At 40.3% G+C, this 22565-nt stretch overlaps 1 protein-coding gene across 2 annotated transcripts; it reads right to left on the reverse strand.

Moving 5' to 3' along the window:
- Positions 1-3086: 3086 nt before the first annotated feature.
- Positions 3087-14375, reverse strand: LOC115267880 (uncharacterized). Of its 2 annotated transcripts, XM_062856057.1 has the most exons (3): positions 13976-14375; positions 13520-13792; positions 3087-4031 (listed from the first exon to the last, which is right to left on the reverse strand). In XM_062856057.1, the coding sequence occupies exons 2-3, from the start codon at positions 13734-13736 to the stop codon at positions 3316-3318; spliced, it is 933 nt and encodes a 310-aa protein (XP_062712041.1). In that variant the 5' UTR covers positions 13737-13792; positions 13976-14375; the 3' UTR covers positions 3087-3315. The 2 variants fall into 2 exon arrangements, with proteins under 2 accessions (XP_062712041.1, XP_029731330.1); XM_029875470.2 differs by having other exon boundaries at positions 13520-14374.
- Positions 14376-22565: the final 8190 nt, after the last annotated feature.

Raw genomic sequence — 22565 nt, forward strand, 5'->3', positions numbered from 1 at the left:
AAGGTGTTATGCGACGAGCCGGGCTCAACAGCCGGGGTACGATCTTCACGAAATCCGGCCAATTTGTCTGTTTTGCGGATGACATGGATATTATTGCTAGAACATTTGGAACGGTGACAGAACTGTACACCCGCCTGAAATGTGAAGCAGCAAAGGTCGGACTGGTGGTGAATGCGGCTAAGACAAAGTACATGCTGGTAGGTGGGACTGAGCGAGACAGGACAAGCCTTGGCAGCAATGTTACGATAGACGGGGATACTTTCGAGGTGATAGAAGAATTCGTCTACCTCGGTTCCTTGCTAACGGCTAACAATAACGTGAGCCATGAAATACGAAGGCGCATCATCAGTGGAAGTCGTGCCTACTATGGGCTCCAAAAGAAACTGCGGTCAAAAAAGATTCACCCCCGCACCAAATGTACCATGTACAAGACGTTAATAAGACCGGCGATTCTCTACGGACACGAGACATGGACGATGCTCGAGGAGGACCTGCAAGCACTCGAAGTTTTCGAGCGAAGGGTGCTAAGGACGATCTTCGGCGGCGTGCAGGAGAACGGTGTGTAGCGGAGAAGGATGAACCACGAGCTCGCTGCACTTTACGGCGAACCCAGCATCCAGAAGGTGGCCAAAGCCGGAAGGATACGATGGGCATGGCATGTTGCAAGAATGCCGAACAACAACCTTGCAAAGTTGGTGTTTGCTCACCATCTGGTTGGTACAAGAAGGCGTGGAGCGCAGAGAGCACGATGGGCGGACCAGGTGGAGCGTGATCTGGCGAGTGTTGGGCGTGACCGACGTTGGAGAGCTGCAGCTGCAAATCGAGTATTGTGGCGTACTATTGTTGATTATGTCTTGTCTTAATGATGATGAACAAATAAATGTATGTATGTAGAAGTTTGTGGTGAAGTTTGAACCAACTTAATAATAATGTAAAAAGGTCATGCAAATCATCCCACTATCTCCATTGCACACTGGGCCACGAGCGGGATCTAGCAAGTAAAAACCTCTAGCGTTTTGGGAGTACATTTTTTTGAGTTGGTGTCTTCGGAGACTTATATTTATTTTACCTGTACTTTTATGTGGTGAAGAAAATTAGTTGGTAATTTTGCCGCATAGGTGGCGCTGCGATACTAACTTTTTTGTCTTACGTCCTAGAGGTTTCCCGTCTTCTGCAAAGTTGTAGAGCGTGCAAAAATAAGTAAATTCGCCAAAGACACCAAAGTTGTGTGACTTCAAATAACAAAGTTATACTAAAAATAGTAAAACTTACGTGAAAATCACGTTTTCATTACTATTTTGGATGTTTATCGCAAATTTATAAATTTTATCACTTCACACGTGTTAATCAAAGTAGCCTGCGTCTGATGATACCCACTTTACAATTTTTCGGGACATTTAAAATGTTTTTTTGGGCAAAATAGTAAAAATTACTTTGATTTTTACTAGCAGTTTTTTCAAAAAGTTGCGAATTTCGGCACAATTTGATGCTTGCTTCAAAATATACCACTCAAGATCTATTAAATGTGGAAGGTTGCCGGTATAATTTGGTGTTTTTGAGGTATCTTGTTTTAAAATATTGATGTTTTTATACCTAAATTAATTTGAAAGAGAAGCAATTATTTATTCCGGAGTTGTCCTGCCATTAGATCCTCACGGATCACTTTTTAATTAAAAGTTTTATGTTCACCCAAAGCCTTAATTACTTCAAATTGACGTTTTGTGTTCAATTGTCTTGCGCATCAATGTATTGAATCGACAATGCACACATATTTATTGGTCTATTGAAAGAAAAAAATATAATGCTTTTTGATTCTGTGTGAGCGACTTACGTTAGTGCAAAGTTCCGTTATACTAACCCTTGGAATCAATAATGATTTGTTAACTCAACGTTAATATGTTTAGATGTATATTGATGAAATTATGAAAAAAAAAACTTAGCTCATCAATGCCGTGTCATTAATTGGCACAGTGACTTAGTAAGTAAAGCACTTGCCTATTGCATAAGTCGTGAATTCAAATATCGTCTTGAGCTGAGGATTTTTTATATAATTTAACCAATAATTTATTCATTTTTGCGTATGAACGTTGAGTTAACTGAAAATCATTATTGACCACACGGATTGGTATATCGAAACTTCGCACTTGCGTGAGTTACTCACACAGGGTCAAAAACCATTATAATTTCTTTCTTTTAATAGACCAATAAATATATGAGCACTGTTTATTCAACAAATTAATGCACAAAACAATTGAACACAAAACGTTAATTTTAAATAATCAGGGCGTTGGGTAAACATAAAACTCTTAATTGAAAAGTGATCCGTGAGTATCTACTGGCAGAACCACTCCGGAATAAAGAATTACTTCTCTTTCAAATTAATTTAGGTATAAAAACATCAATATTTCAAAACAAGATATCTCAAAAACACCAAATTATACCTCCGGCAAACTTTCAGATTTAATAGATCTTGAGTGGTATATTTTGAAGCAAGCATCAAATTGTGCCGAAATTTGCCACTTTTTGAAAAAAAAAAACTTGTAGTATAAATCATAGTAATTTTTACTATTTTGCCCAAAAACCATTTTAAATGTTCCGAAAAATTGTAAAGTTGGTATCATCAGGCGCAGGCTACTTTGATTAACACGTATGAAGTGATAAAATTTATAAATTTGCGATAAACATCCAAAATAGTCATAAAAACGTGATTTTCACGTAAGTTTTACTATTTTTAGTATAACTTTGTTATTTGAAGTCACACAACTTTGGTGTCTTTGGCGAATTTACTTATTTTTGCACGCTCTACAACTTTGCAGAAGACGGGAAACCTCTAGGACGTAAGACAAAAAAGTTAGTATCGCAGCGCCACCTATGCGGCAAAATTACCAACTAATTTTCTTCACCACATAAAAGTACAGGTAAAATAAATATAAGTCTCCGAAGACACCAACTCAAAAAAATGTACTCCCAAAACGCTAGAGGTTTTTACTTGCTAGATCCCGCTCGTGGCCCAGTGTGCATTGATCCCACGATCGTTAGTCCCCTAGTACTGCATTTCTTTCAAACAGCCCATGTAACTCAACTCCTTCAATGCTAATTCCCATTCGAATGGGATCTATTTATATTTTCACGTACGGCTCATCTAAAACTAAAATCCAATTTTAAATCGAATTCATTTGGTACAAGTAGAAGAAAAAAAAAAGAGAGAGATCATCGATCAATGGCTTTCGGTTCCTATCCGAATATGGCACATCCTTAACGGCTATTTTAAATCTATGCATATGCTGTTGGCTGAGAACTGCCGTTGTGGTAAGTCTAGTCCTCTTCGTCGACGATCGGCGGTTGCTTCATGAGCTCGTTGAACAGAACCTGCTGCATTTGCAAGCGAACTTTGAGCTTGACCGGCAGCGGTAACTGCTTCAGGTACGGATGGATGCTCATCAGGAAGTGGTAGTCGTCGTCGTGGGGGATTCCGGTGGATGGTTGCTTGGCTGGGAGTTTGGCCGGTGGAGCCGGCGATTCCGGCGAGCTAACGGATGGGCGTTTGCGCGGTTGAAGATTGATGGCGGGGTGGGAGAGGATGGGTTTCGGTGTGATGGTGACTTCCGGCAGGGGGTTCTGTCTGCGGGGGTTGTGATCCGGTTCTTGGAAGTGGCTGAAGTAGAATTCTCCATCGTCGGAGCCGTCATCGTCTCGAGATTCCTCGCGTTCTTCTTTGACCTTTTTGAACTCGCGGGGGTCGATGTCGCTGTTGGCGTAGGAATGCTCGTTGGCGCGGGATTCGGCAGTCGATGGTGGAACGTCGTGGGTGGCGCTTTGTACGAACTGCATTATTTGGTTCAGTTCGTCGTGGCTGTCGCTTTCGAGTTTTTGGTCCAATGTGGCCAGAACTTGATCTCGAAGGAATCCCAGCTTTTTGTAGTGAACCCATTTGGAGACGTAGCGATTGTCCGGTGGAGAAAAATACTCCTTCTTAAGCTCAACGCGGAAGTTGTCTCGGAGACCTTTCCACTTCATCATCAGGAATTTCTCTGTAAAGAGAAAAATAGAAACATCATTCATTAGGGCAGGGTTATCAATTCCTGCACCACGGTGCACTTGGTGCACCACGAAGCCTGAGCAAGTACACCGTGATACATTAAATTATTCTGTGAATACTGTATTGTTGTTAGCAAAAAATCTAATAGCCAAACTTGACAGAATAATAGCGCAAATCAATAAAGAATGTTTGATGGAATTTATGTTTTCATTTCTTACCGAATTTCTTGTGAAATTTCTTTTGCTTTTCTTCATGAAACCCAAGGATTTTGCCAAAAGTTTGACATCAACTACATTCGGGATTTAGGAGGAAAATCTCTCAAGAACTCTACCTTGCTCTTAAAGAATCTCTATCAGAATTTCTGTAAAATTTTCGGTGAAATTTATAGGCTCATTGCTTGCCATTCTTAGGAACATTGGTTGCTTAATTTCTGGAGTTAACCTATAAGGTACACCGGGGCAAGTTGAAACGGGTGAGGCAAAATGAAACAGCGGGTTAACATGATGTTATTCAATGATAGTAAACAGCTTGAATGCCATAACACATAGTTTTTGATTCAAACAATCTTTTGCCGAAAGAAAAATTTCCAAATTGTATTGAAATCTATTTCAAAACTTCGTGTTTCATCTTGCCCCACCCGTTTCAACTTGCCCCGGTGTACCTTAATCGAAAAAAAAATCTGGTGAATTTCTGGAGAAATACTGACAGCATTCTTATCTGAACTGAACAGACTTCAATGTCTGGCTAATCCTATTGAAAAAAAAAATCGACGGAAGTTCAAAAGAAATTTCTGACGCAGGTATACCTACTTTTTGGTCTAATTTGAGCTGAGCATATTAACACATATTTCAGACTTCGAACTTTAAAGCACTTTTGAATATTTTTTAAGAAAATTAATAATTAACAAAATTGGAGAAATTTTGAATCTCCACACATCCTGTATTGGATAAAAAAAAATGAAAAAAAAATAAACAAATAAAAAATAATGAAATTGAGCCTTACTAAATCAAAAGTATTTTGCTTCCAGCCCTCTCAAATATTATTTCAGACTAGACTTCTGGAATATTGTTAGAGAACTACCACATGGATTTCCTTAGTATAGTTTTGCAGAATTCAAAGAAGCACACTCAGAAAGGATCTGTAAAAGAATCTCCTTTTTTTCTGAATGTTCCGTACAAGAATAAGGCTTTCTTCGAATATCCATGATTTTTTGTCTGAAGGCAACTTTGGTAGAACATCTTAACCCTCCACAGGATACCTAAAATAAAGGTCCGTTTTGGGACCCTGGGGTCCATTGGACCCCAACATATATTCTTCCGTATCTCGTGATCCTTACTTTTTAAAAGGGTGATGTTTTCAGCAAAGATGTTGGGTCAGTCAATATGTACCTATTTAGTGATAAAAAATTTAGTTCGGGAAATTTCCGTTAGGCGGCGCTAGAGAGCATTCCAAAATGCCTCTAATCAATACAGTGGAACGTACCTAAGCAAGCGGAGAAGGCGTACATAATAATAAGGGTAAATCGCACTTTTGTTGATGGGTAAACATACATATAGGTCCGACGGCCCAAAAAGGGTCGTTTAAATATTACGTAACGCTATGGAGGAGCAAGGGGTCTTGCGCTGTATTACGCTTTTTACAAAATTTCATAATTTTCTACACAAAGCTTGATGCGCGGGGTAGACAGAAGTTCTGATATTTGTAAATTAGGCGTTATGTATTGTTTTAATGCACCCAAAAGAGTCATTACAGGAAATTGCTGGAATAATTTCTTCGAAAATTTTTGGAAGAATTCCTTCGGAAATTCCTGGAGGAATTCCTTCAGAAATTCTTGGAGGTATTCCTTCGGAAATTCCTGAAAATTTTTTTTCGGAAAGTCTTTTTGGAAATTTCCAGAGGAATTCCCTCGAAATTTCATGGAGGAGTTCCTTTACAAATTCCGGTAGGAATTTCTTCAAAAATTCCTGGAGGAATTCTTTCGGAAATTCCGGGAGGAATTCCTTCGGAAATTGCTGGACGAATTCGTTTGAAGATTCATGGAGGAATTCCTTTGGAATTTCCTGCAGGAATTCTTTCGGAAATTATTAGGGGAATTTCTTCGGAAATTCCTGGAGAAATACCCTCCGGAATCTCTTGGATGCATTCCTTCTGAAATTCGTGGAGCAATTATTTTGGAAATTCCTGGAGGAATTCCTTCGGAAATTCTTGGAGGAATTTCTTTAAAAATTCCCGGAGGAATTACACCAGGAATTTTGCGAAGGAATTCCTTCAGGATTTTCCGAATGAACTCTTCCACGTATTTCCGAGACAATTCCTCCAGGAATTTCCGTGGCAATTCCTTCAGAAATTTCCGAGGGAAGTCCTCCAGGATCTTCCGGAGAAATTCCTCCAGGAAATTTCGGAAAAATTCCTCCACAAATTTCTGGAGGAATTACTCTAGGAATTTCCGGAGGAGTTCCTCCAGGAATTTCCGAAAGAATTCTTCCAGGAATTTTCAAGGGAATTCCTCTTGGAATTTTCAAAGGAATTCGGAAAAATTCCTCCACAAATTTCTGGAGGAATTACTCTAGGAATTTCCGGAGGAATTCCTCCTGGAATTTCCGAAGGAATTCCTTCATAAATGTCCGAAGAAATCCCTCCATGAATTTTCAAAGCAATTCCTTCATGAATTGCCGAACAAATTCCTCCAGGAATTTTGCCAGGGAATTTCTAAAGGATTTTACGAATGAATGCCTCCATGAATTTCCGAAGGAATTCCTCAAGAAATTAACTTTCCAAGGAACTTCACCTGGAATTTTCAAAGGATTTCCTGCCGGAATTTCCGAAGGAATTCTTTCATGAATGTCCGAAAGAATTCCACCAGGAATTTTCGAAAGAATTTCTCCAGTAATTCCTTCACGAATTTCCGAAGGAGTTCCTCCATAAATTTCAGAAGGAATTCCTCCATTACTTTTGCGAAGGAATCGCTCAAGGATTTTCTGAAGGAATTCCTCCATGAATTTCCGAAGGAATTCCTCAAGAAAATTTCAGGAAGGAATTTCTCCAGGTATTTCCGAAGGAATTACTCCAGGAATTTCCGAAGAAATTCCTCCAGGAATTTCCGAAGGAAATCCTCCACGAATTCTCAAAGGAATTCCTCCAAGAATTTCCGAAGGAATTCCTCCAGGATTTTCCCGAAGAATTCCTCCATGAGTTTCCGGAGGAGTTTGTCTAGGAATTTCCGTAGGAATTCCTCCAGGAATTTTCAAAGGAATTTCTCCTGGAATTTTCAAAGGATTTTCTCCTGAATTTCCGACGGAATTCCTCTACGAATTTCCAAAGAAATCCCTCCCGGAATTTCCAAAGAAATTTCTTATGAATTTGCCTTGAAATACCTCCAAAAATTTCCGAATGAATTCCTCCAAAAAATTTTGACGGTTGTCCTCAAAAAAATTCCTTAGGATTTTCTCACATAATCCCCAAACGTGTTTCTGAAGGAATGTTTGAAGAAATTTCTCAAGTTTTCGTAGGAGTTCCGCAATACATTTTTGAAGGAATTTCTTGAGGAATTTCCGAAGAAACTTCTCAAGGATCTTTCGCTGGAATTCCTTGAGGAATTTCGTAAAGATTTATAAAAAAAACGAAAAAATTCCTCAACGAACTTATCAAACATATGTCAAAAAATTTCCAAACGAACTCCTTCAACAATTTTCGAATTTTCCTTATCAAGGCATTTTTAAAGGAATTCCATATGGAATTTCAGAAGGAATATCTTATGAGACTTTTAGTGGATTTTTTTCAATATTTTCGAAAGAATTGCTTCAGGTATTTGGGAAGGAATTCTCACAGAAATTTCCGGATGAATTCCTCCAAGAATTTTTGAAGGAGTTCCTCAAGGAATATTCTAAATCTATTTCAAAGAAATTCCTCAAGGAATTCCCGAAGAATCTTCTAAAGGAACTTCTAAAGGAACTCTCGAAAGAATGTCTTATGGAATTTCTCAAGGAGCTTTAGAAATGAAGGAATTCCTCAAGACATTTCTGAAGAATTTGTCAAGGAATTTCCGGTGGAATTCCTCAAGGATTTTCGAAATAAATTCCTGAAATTATTTTTTAATTGATTCCTTTAAAAATTTCCGGAAGCATTCCTCTAGCAACTTCCAAAGATATTCCTCCAGGAATTTCTGAAGGAACTCCTTGAGAAATTTTCAAAGATTTTTTTCCGGTGATTCCGAAGGAATTCATTAAACTAGTCATTAAAGGATTTTTCGAAGAAATTTCTCCAAAAATTTCTTAGGGTATTCCTCAAGAAAAGGAATCTTAGTTTGATTGGAATTTTTTTAAGAATTCCCGGAGAAATTCTTAACGTATTTTCTGGAGCTTCTCAAACGGATTTCTGGTGGAATTAATAATGATATTTGTAATGAATAAATTCTCAAAAGAATGCATGGTGAAAATCGTAATAAAACTTCTAGAGGAATTATTAAAGAAATTTCTGAAGGTATTCCCAACGGAATTACTGCAAGTTTTCCGAAGGTAATTTCTGCTGGAATATCTACATTAAAACAAACTGGAAAAATATTGAAGAAATTTCTGGAGAAGCTGCTGGATAAATTCAAATTCATGATGGCATTTGTTAAGAAATTCCTGAAGCAATATCTTGAGGAATTCCTCAGGATTATAATCATATATGATTCTTCCATTGAACCATTCCTGTTAATCACCCATATTTCATACTTCACTTTTATTTTTTTGAAATGTATTGAAAGTATTTGAACTCCTTATTACTGCAAAGTGGTTTTCAGTGTAAGGGTGCTCGCCCCCCCCCCCTGGCCGAAAAGCTGGCTACGCTCTTGCTCAGATGTTGTCACAGAATTTCTCCTAGAGCTTCTCTCGGGATTCCTTTTGAGAATTTTCTGCGATTCCTTCCGATGTTCCTCCCGGGAATTCCCCAGCAGATCTTACCGAGATTCCTCCCAGAGTTTCTACAGGAGCTATTGCTGTGATTTCTACTAGAGCTTCTCCAAGGATATCTTGAGGAATTTTTTTACGAATTTTCTGCTGGAGTTTCTCCTGGGATTTTTTCCGAAGTTTCTTCAAGAAATTTCCGAAATATCAATTAAGTTTTCTTTAAGATTTTCTCCTAGAACTTCTACCGGGATTCGAGCCAGGATATTTCTTTGGAAGTTTCACCAGAAATCTCGGAGTTTTCCCCGGTTCCATCAGAATATTAGTTTTGGTGTTGCTCGTAAGTCTCTTGGAGTTTTTGTGGACTTTCTCCTAAGATTTTCTTCGGATTGCTTTTTGATATTTTTGCAGAAGCTAGTGCTGATATGTCTAATGAAGTTCTTCCCGTGAATGCTTCAAGACTTTTTTCCAAGCCTTTCCTCGTAGTTGATAACTGGTTGTCTAGAGTGGTTCTCCTGTGATTATATTCTCCAAGAACTCTTCCCGGAATCCCCAATGAAAATTCCCAGAGATTATGGGTGCTCTTTTTGGGATTTCTTCAATAGTTGCTCCCGGAGTTCTTGCAGAGAATTTACAGGAGATTTTCTCGGAATGTCTCCTGAAACAACTTACGAAATTCCTTGTCGAAAATACCCGGGGAAATATCGGAAATAATCCGGGTGAATTCTTGCGAGGAACTCCACAAGAGCTATTGGAGAAATCTCGACTTCGGAAGAAAGGACATTCAAGGAAAAAACTCTGAAAATATCTTAGAAGTTCAGGGAGGAAGAACGAGCGAAATACCACGAGAAAAATAAAGAGTAATAAAGGAAAACTCTCTTGAAGAAATCCCAGGAAGAGCTTCTGTGAAATACTAAAACAGAAACTAATGAAATCCACTAAGGGAAATTCCTAAAGAAACTTTGGGTAAATTTAGAATAAAAAAAATCAGCTAGAAACTCTGGAAGCACATCGCCAAAATCTCTGAAAGAAATACCGGAAGGTACTCCTACATAGCCGCGCGTGAAGCTCCTGCAGAAATCCTGGTAAAAATCGCAGGAACAAGTCTCAGAAATCCTTAAAGAAGACCAAACAATCTCGGAACGAACAATTAATGGAAGCAAATCCGTAAAAAAAATCACTAATACATTCGAGAAAGAACTAGCAAACCTCTGATAAATTTAAGAAAGAACTCACGGAAAGAATTCTGCGAGAAACTGCGAAAAATTTTAAAGTGGGGAGTGCGGTTGGAATCCAAGAAGGAATTCCGAACGGAATTCAAGGAAGAGCTATAGATGGAAATTCGAGTGAAATCTCTAAAGGTGTTTCGGAACTAATTTGATTTTCAATCAAATTTCTAAGCAAATCTCTAAAAAATTCCTAATCCATGAATTCTTGAGAAGTATTGATCGGAATGATCGGAATGGCCAAGATAATCGGTACCACCCGGTTGTATTCAAAATAGCATATCAACCATCGTAATTCCCAGTTTTGTGTAGGACTTTTACCGAAATCTCAATATCACTACACCACTGGCACAGAGAACAGACATCCAAGTCAAGATGAAGCCGATATAAGTTGTATACACCCTGGAGATATTTTTCATAGGAATTAAAAATATGATTATAAACAACATCCTTGAAATAGTAGGTATACATGAAAATGTTTCTCCTAGTATTCCCGACCGGAAAGTTTGCGTTAGACACTTAGAGGTAAATAAAGTTAAGAATTCCATTGGATCTGAAATATTTCCGAAAACTGTAGGACGAATCACGCCATAAATGCAAATTGAGAACGGTACCTACTGCTAAGCCCTGTTCGTTGGTTCCTTATGCAATTTATGCCGTTTTTCTTTTTGATCCAGTTCCAACCTGGGTTGGAACTGGATGAGATCACAGTTTCAACCCCAACCCGACTTCGGTTTCGCTTGTACTAAAGTTTGTTTGACGTTGTTTGTTTACACGTTTTCCGCCAATCCAGTTCCAACCCAGGTTAAAAAAGAAAAACGGCATTAGATTGTTATGGTCAATCATGGAGTAGCAACTATGAGTTATACGATTAATCATCTATGGTCATGCTCACATTTTTTTGCAATATTCTGTAGGCTTCTAGTTATACTTTTAACTGGAAATGTTTTCAAATGTCCCAGGTAAAACTCAGATCACAATTTCATTGAAGGACGTCCAAGTTACAATGGATGCTGAACAGTGAGCGTATTAGCTGAATATTGGCTGGTTAATGGTGTCAGTGGCTAAACACAATGACAGCTGAACATTTGTCTGAAATATGGCTGTTTAACCTCTTTGATCAGCAATACAAAGGTGGTTGAATATCCAGTTGAATAGAATATTATTCAGCTGTGTAGCCAGCTTTAGGACATACACTAACCTGCAGATTTTTAATAAACTGTTGAACTTAAATCAAATAATTTTTGACAGCTGCCCCAAAAAAGAGTCCACATCAGTTTTTTAGCCTTAACACTGGCTTAGTTTAACTTATGTTTTGATTATTCAGACATAACAAGTGTTGCTTTCGTTTGCGAAGATATATTTGTGTGTGGTGTAAGTGCTAAAGCGAGTGACTATAAATCAGGAGATCAGAATAAAATTCCCAGTTTTTGCATAGATTTATTTATACATTAGTAAACATCTCTTCTGGAAGTAAAAAGCAACAAATGGTAAAATATAAGCTTACGAAGGAGATTTTTTTATTTTCACACAATAAGCACATTTGATTAATTACTGATAAAGCGCATATTAAGCTATAGGTCAGCCTTTCAATGAACCTTAAATCAGCTAAAGGTTGAATAAAATCATCAAAGTTAGATGTTAAATTAGTTGGACATTTGTACGTTTGAACGTTTGTACAGCATCAAATTGTTACCTGGGCGCCATGCTAATGAATGAACAAATTCTTAACTATATTGAAGGTTTTCAATAATTGAACGAAATGACCTTCTTTTCAGTATTTTCGTTCACCCTCTAATTGAAAATTGTATTTATATGTATACATACTCATTCGCTTCGAATTGGTTTTCGCCTTCAGGTTTTGTCAATCATTCTACATATTTGTAAGTTAAATAAGTGAAATCAAATCCTACAATTAAATATAATCTACAAATGCAAATGCCTAAATTTGACATGATGAATAGTTGTATTATTATTTAGATATTGATTTAAAATATTCACTTCTCTTCACGTGAATTACTACAGGATTCTCAGCAAGCCGGTGCGCAAGGGGGGGGGGATTTAAGTTGTTAAACCACCCCCCTACCGACGCTAGGCGCCCCTCCGCCTTTTGCCGAAATTGGAAAAAAAGTTCTCAGTATTCGAATACGAATAAAAACTGCCGTTTACGTGCCAGTACTTCAGAAATCATTGATGAGGGCGTTTTTCATTACTTAAAATGTAATGTTGAATAGCTACAAAAATCTTTGAAACTAATTCAATTATGAGCATGTGTAATGTATGTACTTCAGATGTTCCCAAGTCTAAAATGTTCGGTATGCTCATAGAAAGAGGCAAAATCAAACCATCGTTATTGTACGTATAGATACTACATTGCATATCTTATTCAATATATCAAAGGACAATATAATGTTGATTTATTGTAGCAAGGAGTTAAGTTATATTTTGCGTTTAATCCCTCAACTCAGTTCTAGTCCGAGTAGTATACATGATCTACAACAGTACATGTGACTCTAGTCCGACTGAATTTGGTCATATAAGAGTTGCATATACTTTTATAGAGTCACTGTCGTAGCCACGGGGGGGGGTGTTAGGGTTAAAACCCCCCCCAGACCCAAAAATTTTAGAACAAATTTCCAGTATAAAGCGCTTTGCGACGAAAAAATTTTTCGGCTGCGCCGCTATTTTCAAACTACGAATACAATTGCTCATTACTATATACAAAATGTAAGTGGCAAGTCAAAAAAGGTATCATTGACCGTTGAAAACCCCTCCCAGAGCCAATTTCTGGCTACGCCACTGTATAGAGTATGTGTGCTACTAGGGAGACGTTCCAAATGGAATAAAATCTGCACAGCTGACACCGATGGACATTCCTCCAACTAAAATTCAAATGCCTACATGATGCAATTAAACTCATTTTCCCGGGGCCGGATCACAACGTCCGAGGCCATACAGTCCCGGACAATAGGTCGCGTTTTTTTGCGAAATAGCATCCAAAAGTTTGGATGCGTCATAATATCCTATGTGCCTTGTTTCCTTGGACTTCGTGGCGTACCTGCAAGTTCGGACGTTATGCCCCGAAAAAATGCGCCACAAAGTCCTGGGACTTTATGGCCTCGGACGTTATGATACTGCGCCCATTTTCCCACCTTCATGTTTTACTATTAGAGTTAATAAATGAACAAAATGAAATGCAATGCATTCAATAGCTCAACAACGCCCATGAAAAGAAAAACCGGGAACTAAGTCATTAAATAAAACTGCACATTGCAACCACTCCGGAGGGTCGCGCCCCACAGTTTGAGAAACCATGCGCATTAGAGCACTCATCACATCACACTGTCATAGCACCGCATAGTACTCACTTGGCGTTTTCAGTATGGCTTCCAACCGGTCCCATGTATCGATGTACTCCTGTTTGTTGTGCTTATCCAGCCGATTGTAGATTATCGGCAGGCCCTTGATGAGACTGATGAAATCGTCGATCCTGAAGCTGGCCATCGGTCCCGGATTCAACCGCGGCATCCGGGTCCACAGTTTTTCGTAGATTTCACTCCGCGTTTCGGCACTAAGCGTTTCCATGATTGAACCCAACCGAACTGATTGCGCGTAATGGCCGTCACCGAGAGTGAACCGAACTAAAAATGCTAAAATTAGATCCCTCTTGTTTGGTGCAGATATTTGCGAGACCCGGCCGTGCTTAATGCTCTTTCGCCAATCAAATACGCTCGTGCACTCATACACCCGACTGACTGACTGACGCTGATGGCGTGAGAGGCCCGGGCAAGGCTTTTTCGCTATTAGGTAAGTATTTGTCCTACAACTTCTGCTCTAAGCCCGAGGGGAGAATCTGCACAGGGACACTTCTTTATTGTTTGGGGCGGCGGCGATCCGACGACTGCGAGCGAGTGTGTATTGCGACGAGGAAAGCCGACGAACTGATACGCGCGCGTATAAGCGCTTCGTTTTACCGCCAAGCTTGGGGCGAATCTGTCGCGAAGGAATGAGAACTGGACCGAACAGAACAGTTCGCCGACCGAGCCGAGTTGTGGCTTATTGTTTTGCGATAATAAAAGACCCCTCATCATAATCATCGTTCTGGTAGGTACCTACACCTACCTAGCTACAATGAATAGCACGCAGATTGATTGCGCGAGATGCGAGAGATGCAAAGGGAGTCGCACACTGTCAGGATGTGCAAACGTAAGCGAAACGGCGGCACTGGCTGCCTGCTGCTGGAAGCCAAAGGGGTAATAAGCGTTTCAAGCGCGCTTCTCTCGTTATCGTTTTCAAGTTTTTCCGTCGATGTGCAGTGCATACACAGACAAACGGGCGGCGGCGCAGCTGGTGAGAGCGCGACCGAAAATAAGGCATTCGCCGAGTCAGCAGCGATTCTGCTAGAAGCACGTGGTGAATTGCCACCAGCAAGCGATAGCGGCCGGCGTATGGTGGATTCTGCGCATTGCGCGCCACCAGGAAATAAACAACAGATGTGAAGAAGTGTTTGATGAGAATAGGGATGCTCAAACTTTTGGAACATTAGAGGAATTAATTCATCGGGATAACTTTACAGTTTACATTTGTAAACTACGCAGAGGTATGGTTCAAACCCTCAATAATTACTAAAGACAGTGTCCGGCCTTTTGGCTGAATGTCGTTTTGTCGAACGACATTTCTAATTCAATACAGCCTTCTCACAGCTTATAGTAATTGTGGTCTACAGAGGACAGACGGCTGGCTCTGTTTCCGCTGCCATGTAGATATATCTTCCAAATTGTTCTAAACCGAAAACATCCTCTGCCGTGTGAGAAATTACCAGATAAATTACAGGACGAAGCCCTACAGGAACTCCTGAAGGAATCCCGTGAGTAATTCCTGTAGAGAGTTCCAGTATAAATCCCTTGAGTAAGAAAGGAATCTCTGTTTCAATCTCCGAAGAAATCTCTAGAGCATGACCGATACGGAAAGCACAAGAGTATTCAGTATTTCGTTGACTTCCTAAGGTATAGAGTATCTTCCTGCCTACCAAAAATTCCTGAAGAAATTTGCAGAGAAATTTCCGAAAATGTCTGTAGAAATATCATGACAGAAATCCTAGTAGAAAAAGCTTGAGAAATTCTAACATGAATTTAGGGAGCATTCCCAGCAACAAATTCGAGAAGAATCTGCAGCAACCCGGAGGGAATCACAAGAAACATTTCTTAAGCAATTTCGAGAGATATTCATGTAAAAGTTCTACGAGGAAATCCTGGAGGAATCCCAATAGAACCCACCTGAAAGTCTTCTCAGGGTGTTCTCAGGAGCCTTAGGGAGGTCTCGGGAGCCTTTAAAAGGCGTTACAAACAGGGATTGGCGGCATGCACCGTGCAGTGCGAAAAAAGCGTGTGCTTCACACAATCTCAAGTGCTTGTCTCCCGTTTTGCCGAGAGACAGAGACGTATGAGTGAGAGCTTTCGTAATTGTGCGAGAGACAAATCGTAGCTCTAGCTCTTCGGCACAGGGAGTAACGCACGGTGCTTGGGACTGTGCTTGTCACCAAACAGAAAAAAAGCAATTAATAAATTAATTGAAGAGTTTGTGTTTTCGGCAAAGTTGTTAAGCTTGTCAAGGGTTGACAAGTGATGGGTCGTTTGATTCGAAATTTTCCCTATCATGCGTAGTATCAAGCCAAGTGCAAAGCACGGAGAAAAGCACCGAGAGAGTGCATACGACAGAGCCTGAGAGACAGGAGAGCTCCAACGCGCGGCAAAGTAAGCGAGCAACACACAACCGATTGCACGTACTCGTCTCCTTCTGGCTTGTTGTGCTGTCTTGTAGCAGCGTGTGAAAGCAAAGAGTTTTGAGTCGCACACCATCCCTGGTTATAAAGGGTTCCAGGGTCGTTTCAAGAAATTTTTAGAGTTATTTCAGAAAGTTTCTGGGGGTTTCAGGATCGTTTACGGGACGTTTCGAGGAATATTTGTTAGCATTTCAGGGGCGATTGAAGTGAGTACTGGAGCTTTATAAAGGCGTCCCAGTCCCAAGAAATTTCAGGAGAATTTCAAAATTATTACAGGGAGTTCCAGGGCATTTCAGTGGGATTATTAAGGTTCCAAGAGCGTTTAGTTTAGGCATTTTAGTGAAAGCTTCAAGGGATTTTCAGGGTCGTTTCAGCAGAGTTATCAGGAACCTTACAAGGGTGTTCCAAGGGTTTCCAGGGTTTGCTGGGATTTCAAGGGCGAACCGGTAGGATTATGGAGATTTAAAGGCGTTTAATAGGTTTGTTGGAGGAATCTTAAGTGCCTTTTGAAGTCGTTTCAGAGGTTTTTAGGCCTTTAGGGATTTTTTAAGACATTTTAGAGGGATTCAGGGGGTGTCAAATGCCTTTTAAGGGCGTTCAGGAGTATCTCCGAAGGTATCTCAAAGGGATTACGGGATTTTAGAAGCGTTTCAATAGTATAAAGCGTTCCAAGGACCTCCTACAAACCCTCTTGAAACGCCCCTGAGACTCAAGGTACCCCCTTTGGCCGCCTAAAGCACACATGAGACCCTCCTGAAACTCCCTAGTGGCCTCAGAGAACCACTGAAAAGACCCTAAAAACTGAGATACAAATGCCTCTAAGATCACTTGGGACCAATTGAAATCTCCCGCGGCCTCCTGAAACGTTCCGTTGACCCCCAGGATTGCCCCTAAGACTCTTGAAATCTCTGAAAACCTCCTGAAATACTCTGAGACCGCCTGGACCCCCCGAAACGCTCCTGAGACTCCCTAAAATGCTCCTTAGACCACTGGAACGCCTATGAGATCTCCTAAAGCGGTCCTTGGACCTCCGAGTACCCCCTGAAAGTCCCTGAATGCCTCTAGGACCATCAGATACCCCCTTGAAACCTCGTTTGACTCCCTAAAACGCCCCTGATGCCTTCCTAATATGCTCCATGAACGCCTTCCTGAACTTCCTGAAACACCTCTAGGACCATCAGATATCCCCTTGAAACTCATTGGACTCTCTGAAACTCCCCTGATGCCTCTCTAATATGCCCCATGTGACTTCCTTGGACCTCCGAGTAACTCCTGAAAGTCCCTGAAACTCATCTAAGACGCCCCTGATGCCCCCTAATATGCCCCATGAGACTTCCTGATGCGCCCCGAAAACCCCTAGAACTCTCTGATGAAACTCCCTGAAACCTCTTGAGACTCTCTGAAACGCCCCTGAGACATCTAGGCAGAGCCGTAGCGTGGTTCCCCATGGCGCCCTTGGCAAGCATCCAGATTGGCACCCCATGACAATTGGACATTGTTAATTCGCAAAAGTTCGTAGTTATTCATATTCTTTTAAAGTTTGTTATATGTTGGACTTTGGCGTTTCGAAGAAAGAAATTCCTCCGGTTTTTTTTAATTTTCTCATAGTGTTCTTCATTTATGTTTTTCTTCAGGAATTTCAATGGGAGTCGCCCAAGAATGTTTGAAGGAATCCCTGAAAAAGCTGCTTAGAGAATCATTTGAGGATTTTCTAAGCAAAACTCTAGAAGGTTTTATGAAGAAATCCCTGGGAGATTTCTGAAGGAATTCACGGAAGGCTTTCAAAAGAATCCTTTGGAGAAATTTTATGTAAAATCATTGGCAGATTCTCCAACGGAATACCTAGAGAAATTTCTGAAAATATTCCAAATTTATGTTTTTTTTTTTGGAGGAATCTATGATTAACTTCATGAAAGGTTTTCTAGGGAAATTCTAGCAGTAATTTCTGGAGCAGTCTATAGTGAACATATAGAACAATTTCGGAAGGAATTAATGGAAGGTTCCTTGCCGATATTAGCATTGAAGCTCTTTTCTTTTAAAGGGAATCTATAGAAGGCTTTCTGAAGGAAACTTTGGTCAAATTACTTAAAATTCTATAAAAGAGTAAAAAAATATCTGGAAGAATTTCTGAAGGAATTCTCGCTCAGTTTAGCTCAGACTGACTGTACTGATTGATCTGAACTGATATGAATTGCACTGAGGTCCAACTGAACAATTGGCTGGGCTGGGACGCTCCACTTAATCTCAAAGTGCAATTTAAGCAGCTCATACATTTTGGAACAATACCGGCGCCGGCCAAGTCATTACAGTCAGTTTGGAAGGGAAAGGAATGTTAGAGTGCGATGGTGGTTGCTACTAGAGACCGAGAGCACTCTGCGTCCCCACAACCAGCATGGATGGGGTATTTATTAGTAGGATAGAATGTGAGATCTGGGAGTCGGTGATGCAATCCATGGATAGAGGATATATTTAGGTAATAGATTGTGTGTTGATCTGAAGGAAAAGTGGCACAATTCGCTAGGTTGTAAGAAATATGAAGCAGGAGGAAAGGGACGGGCTGGGTATTAGAAGCGGTAGCCACTAGACTACCAAGCTCGTTCATAAAATACTGAGGTCAAGTTTTTAAGGGTTACAAAGTTAATCCTTAAAGATATTTTGACAAGAATCTCTATAAGAATTTTTGAATGGAAAACTTCCAAAGAAATGCATTAGAGATTTTCCAGAAGCAAAGCTCTCTAAAATTCTAAAGAAATTAAAGAAATATTTCATTGAACACGAAGAAAATCTTCGGAAGTAGTCTCAAAGCAATCCCAAGTGTGAATGTTTGGGAATTTTTAGAAAGAAACTTTCACTTGAATTTTGAAATCATATTGTTTTTCCTTTGCTCATAAAACAAGCATAAATAGTTTCTCAAAATAAAGGAGTAAATAAATACCCAGGTAACATCATTGTACATGCTCAATATAAACTAGAGAAATTTGAATGTATGAGAATACGGAAAAACGTAAAAACATCCTGTTTTCTTCTAGCCTTGGGCCTTTTCGGCGCTCCTCTAAGGCTGGCGCAACGGGGCTGGCGGGGCCAACCTGGCCAACCGCTCCCTACGACTCTGCCTCCAGGTACATCCTAAGAACCCCTGAAACGATCTCCATATGCCCCCCTGAAAGCCCTTAGCAGGCTCGGGCATAGTGGCTCCTTTTATTAATCATTTATTTGAAGGGTCATGCGCCATTAGGCATAATGGAGCCAAGTTCATTTGAAATTATTATTTTTACATGATTTTTGAATAGAGTTCATGGTTTATTCTTCAATGTAAAATAGTGTAAAATTTATGCAAATAACGTAAGAAAAATTGACTACAGTTCATTAAAATATTTTCTCTGAAGACAACAATTGTGGGTCTCGACATCTCGACGAGCTAGAGGTGTTTTTCCGTGTATTTTTAGTCCTGCCTCAGTGTGGACCCCTTTAATCCCCAGAGATACTCAGAAGCGCTCCTGAAATTCCTTGAAACACCTCATAGTTCCTCTGGAAATTCCTGCAAACCCCTAAGTCCCATAGAAGCGCCCCCGACGCCCCTCAAAACTCCTCTGAGATCATCTGAAGCCCCATGAAACCTTCTGAAACCCTCTGAGGTAACTCTAAGATCCCATTTTACGCCTCCTGAGACCTCTTGGTACGCCCTGAAACCCTCTGAACCCCACTTTAAACACTTCAAAAATCTTCTGGTTATCCTGAAACCCCCATAAACGCCCTTAAAATTCCTTGAAACGCCCCTGAGACCCTCTGGAACTACCCTGAAACCATCAGACTCTTCGGAACGCTCCTGAGTGCCCCTAGAACTCGCCTGAGACTTCCTGGAACCCCCTGAAACCTCCTGATGCGATCCTGAGACCTCATGGTACTCCCTGAAACCCCTTGGGAACTCCAGAGCGTCTCTGCAGCCTCCCATATAACGCCCCTCGGCCGCCGTTGTCGTAGTTACCGTCATTAGACGCTATCCATAAACTACGTAGACTCATTTTTGGCCATCTCAGACCCGCCCTCCCCCCTCGTAGACTTTTGTACACATAAAATTTTCAAAATTTGTATTGAGCGTATAGGCTTTGACCAGACCCCCCCCCCCGTCCCCCCTAAGAGTCTACGTAGTTTATGGACAGGCTCTTATTACATTATCTGAAGCATAATATTGGTTCTGAATAGCTACGCAGAGCATGAAAAAGGTACATAAATTGAAAGAGCATAAAATAACCTGCATAAAAAGAGATTTAGTGTATCCATGTAATTGCTTCTACTTTGTTGAAATGCAGGAAACATTCATTCACAAAGCGAACCACGCTGGACTCACATTTTCATGCGTAAGCGATTTTGTTCCTTTTGCGTGCAAATATCCGACCATACGTTGGCCGTTTATCGCTCTTCATCTTCAACCACACCAACAACGCAACAGCTCGGGAACGACGCACCGCGACGACGACAATGTTGTCCTACTGCTTCCACAGGGGATTTGCGCGCCAAAACAAACCATCTCTCGTTTCGCACGCAGAGCCATACATCGCATCGCCTCGTGCGCCTATCGTACGCCACTAGCAGCCAGCAGTCGCAGTCGTTAGCTTGTTTCTGTGTGTGTTGCGGCTAGCAAGCAATTCGACGAACCCGACTGGGTTCGTTTGCGTAGTTTGCGTGTTCTGCTGATCGGGGCGTCTGGCTGGGCAGTTGCGCGAGGGAGTTCTAAACAATTCGCTGAATCGGCGTAGAGCAGGCAACACAAAAAAAAACATACTGCACTATGGGGCAGAAACCAAAATACTGCGACTGAATCAGGCATTTCAGCTTACACTGTTGAAAATGCTTTGACATCCATGTGCACAACAGAACATGTGCTCGATGAACAAATTGAGATTTGAAATTATGAAAAGAAATCCACGTACTCCGGTGAGACTCGAACTCACGACTCCCAATTCGCTAGACGGGCGCTTCTATTCCTTCAAGCTACGGAGTCACTCGACTATCTCCGTCGCCAGCAGGCCTAGAACTGAACTCGATTCCACAATCGCACATGGTTATCTTCTTTTCACAATCCAAACCCCCTTCGGATGGGATTAGATGAACATCTAACACATTGTCTGTTGTGCACATGTATGTCAAAGCGGGAGAGGAAGTTATTTTTAGTTGTCGAGAGCTTCGGGCACTGCCTCCCAATCACTTATTGGTATGGCAATTAGTGTGCAGTCGGACTCTCGACGGGTCGGTCCTCGGCCGACCGAATACGGTAAGGGTGACCGTAGCACCTTACAAATGTCAATTTCTTGATTTTTGCTTTGGCTGACCAAGCCATGTGGGAAATTACACTGTTGAAAATGCTTTGACATCCATGTGCACAACAGAACATGTGCTCGATGAACAAATTGAGATTTGAAATTATGAAAAGAAATCCACGTACTCCGGTGAGACTCGAACTCACGACTCCCAATTCGCTAGACGGGCGCTTCTATTCCTTCAAGCTACGGAGCTCACCGGAGTACGTGGATTTCTTTTCATAATTTCAAATCTCAATTTGTTCATCGAGCACATGTTCTGTTGTGCACATGGATGTCAAAGCATTTTCAACAGTGTAATTTCCCACATGGCTTGGTCAGCCAAAGCAAAAATCAAGAAATTGACATTTCAGCTTAGTGTTGCATGAGTAATTCCACAGTTATTAATTAACTGAGGTTCCTTTGTTACTAGCTAAATACATATTTAAATAAGTAGTATATTCAAAAAATAAGATCTATTGTGCCTCCGTATTTTAGAACCATTAGGACTCTTTGAACCAGTTGCATATGTAAATAAGTTGTATAAAGGAAAGAAATGTTTTAAGAATAAATTCATTACTGTTTAATGTATTTTGAAGCATATATCAAATTTACTGTTTCTAATTAGTTTTTGGCAAATTAACGGTCTGAACTTACTGCTAAGTATATGGACTTCTCAACCAATTTGTCAACCGAAACCAAAAATCTAGTTTCTAGTTATTAAATTATTTTTTTTTATGAACTCAAGTGAATGCACAAGTATAATTACCCCAATGACATTTTTTTCAAATACAAACAAAAACAAACAATTACACTAGTTCACAGGATTTTTGAACTCGGTAAGCTGATGATCGTTTTTGGTGTAGAATCGTGCCCTGAGTTCGAAAACGCGAAGGAAAAAAAATACAGTAGAGCCGAAATTTTTTCGACTTTCCATACAAGGTTGATGATTTGAAATCGATTTTTGTTCTATTTTTAAGCAAAGTCACTCACTTCGCACATCTCATTCTTCGTAAACAATGCTCTGATTGAGCTGAATTTTTTACTGGAAGTTGCCAACATATGATATCGACACTGATTTTTCATTTAGGCCTAACTGACATTTTCGAATTCTCTTCATCGATCCTCTCTTTGTGTTATCACAGAATGTGTATTGAGTTTTCCAAAGGTTTTTTGGCAAAGAAGACGACTACATGTTGCTTTAGAAACAAAAAATAATGATTTTGTTTGTTTTGATCAAGTTATTAGCGAAAGAGAGATTCGACGAAGAGAAATCGATCAAGTCAGTTAGGCCGTTATGAAAAATCATTGTCGATATGTCAAATAAACGTTGAG

The sequence above is a fragment of the Aedes albopictus genome, chromosome 3, assembly GCF_035046485.1.
Source record: "Aedes albopictus strain Foshan chromosome 3, AalbF5, whole genome shotgun sequence".
NCBI lineage: Eukaryota > Metazoa > Arthropoda > Insecta > Diptera > Culicidae > Aedes > Aedes albopictus.

Excerpts from the sequence above, each read along its gene's own strand:
- LOC115267880 (XM_062856057.1), bottom strand. The coding sequence starts at position 13,736 with ATGGAAACGCTTAGTGCCGAAACGCGGAGTGAAATCTACGAAAAACTG. Across the intron at positions 4,032-13,519 it reads AGCCATACTGAAAACGCCAA|AGAAATTCCTGATGATGAAG; the intron begins GTGAGTACTATG and ends TTCTCTTTACAG.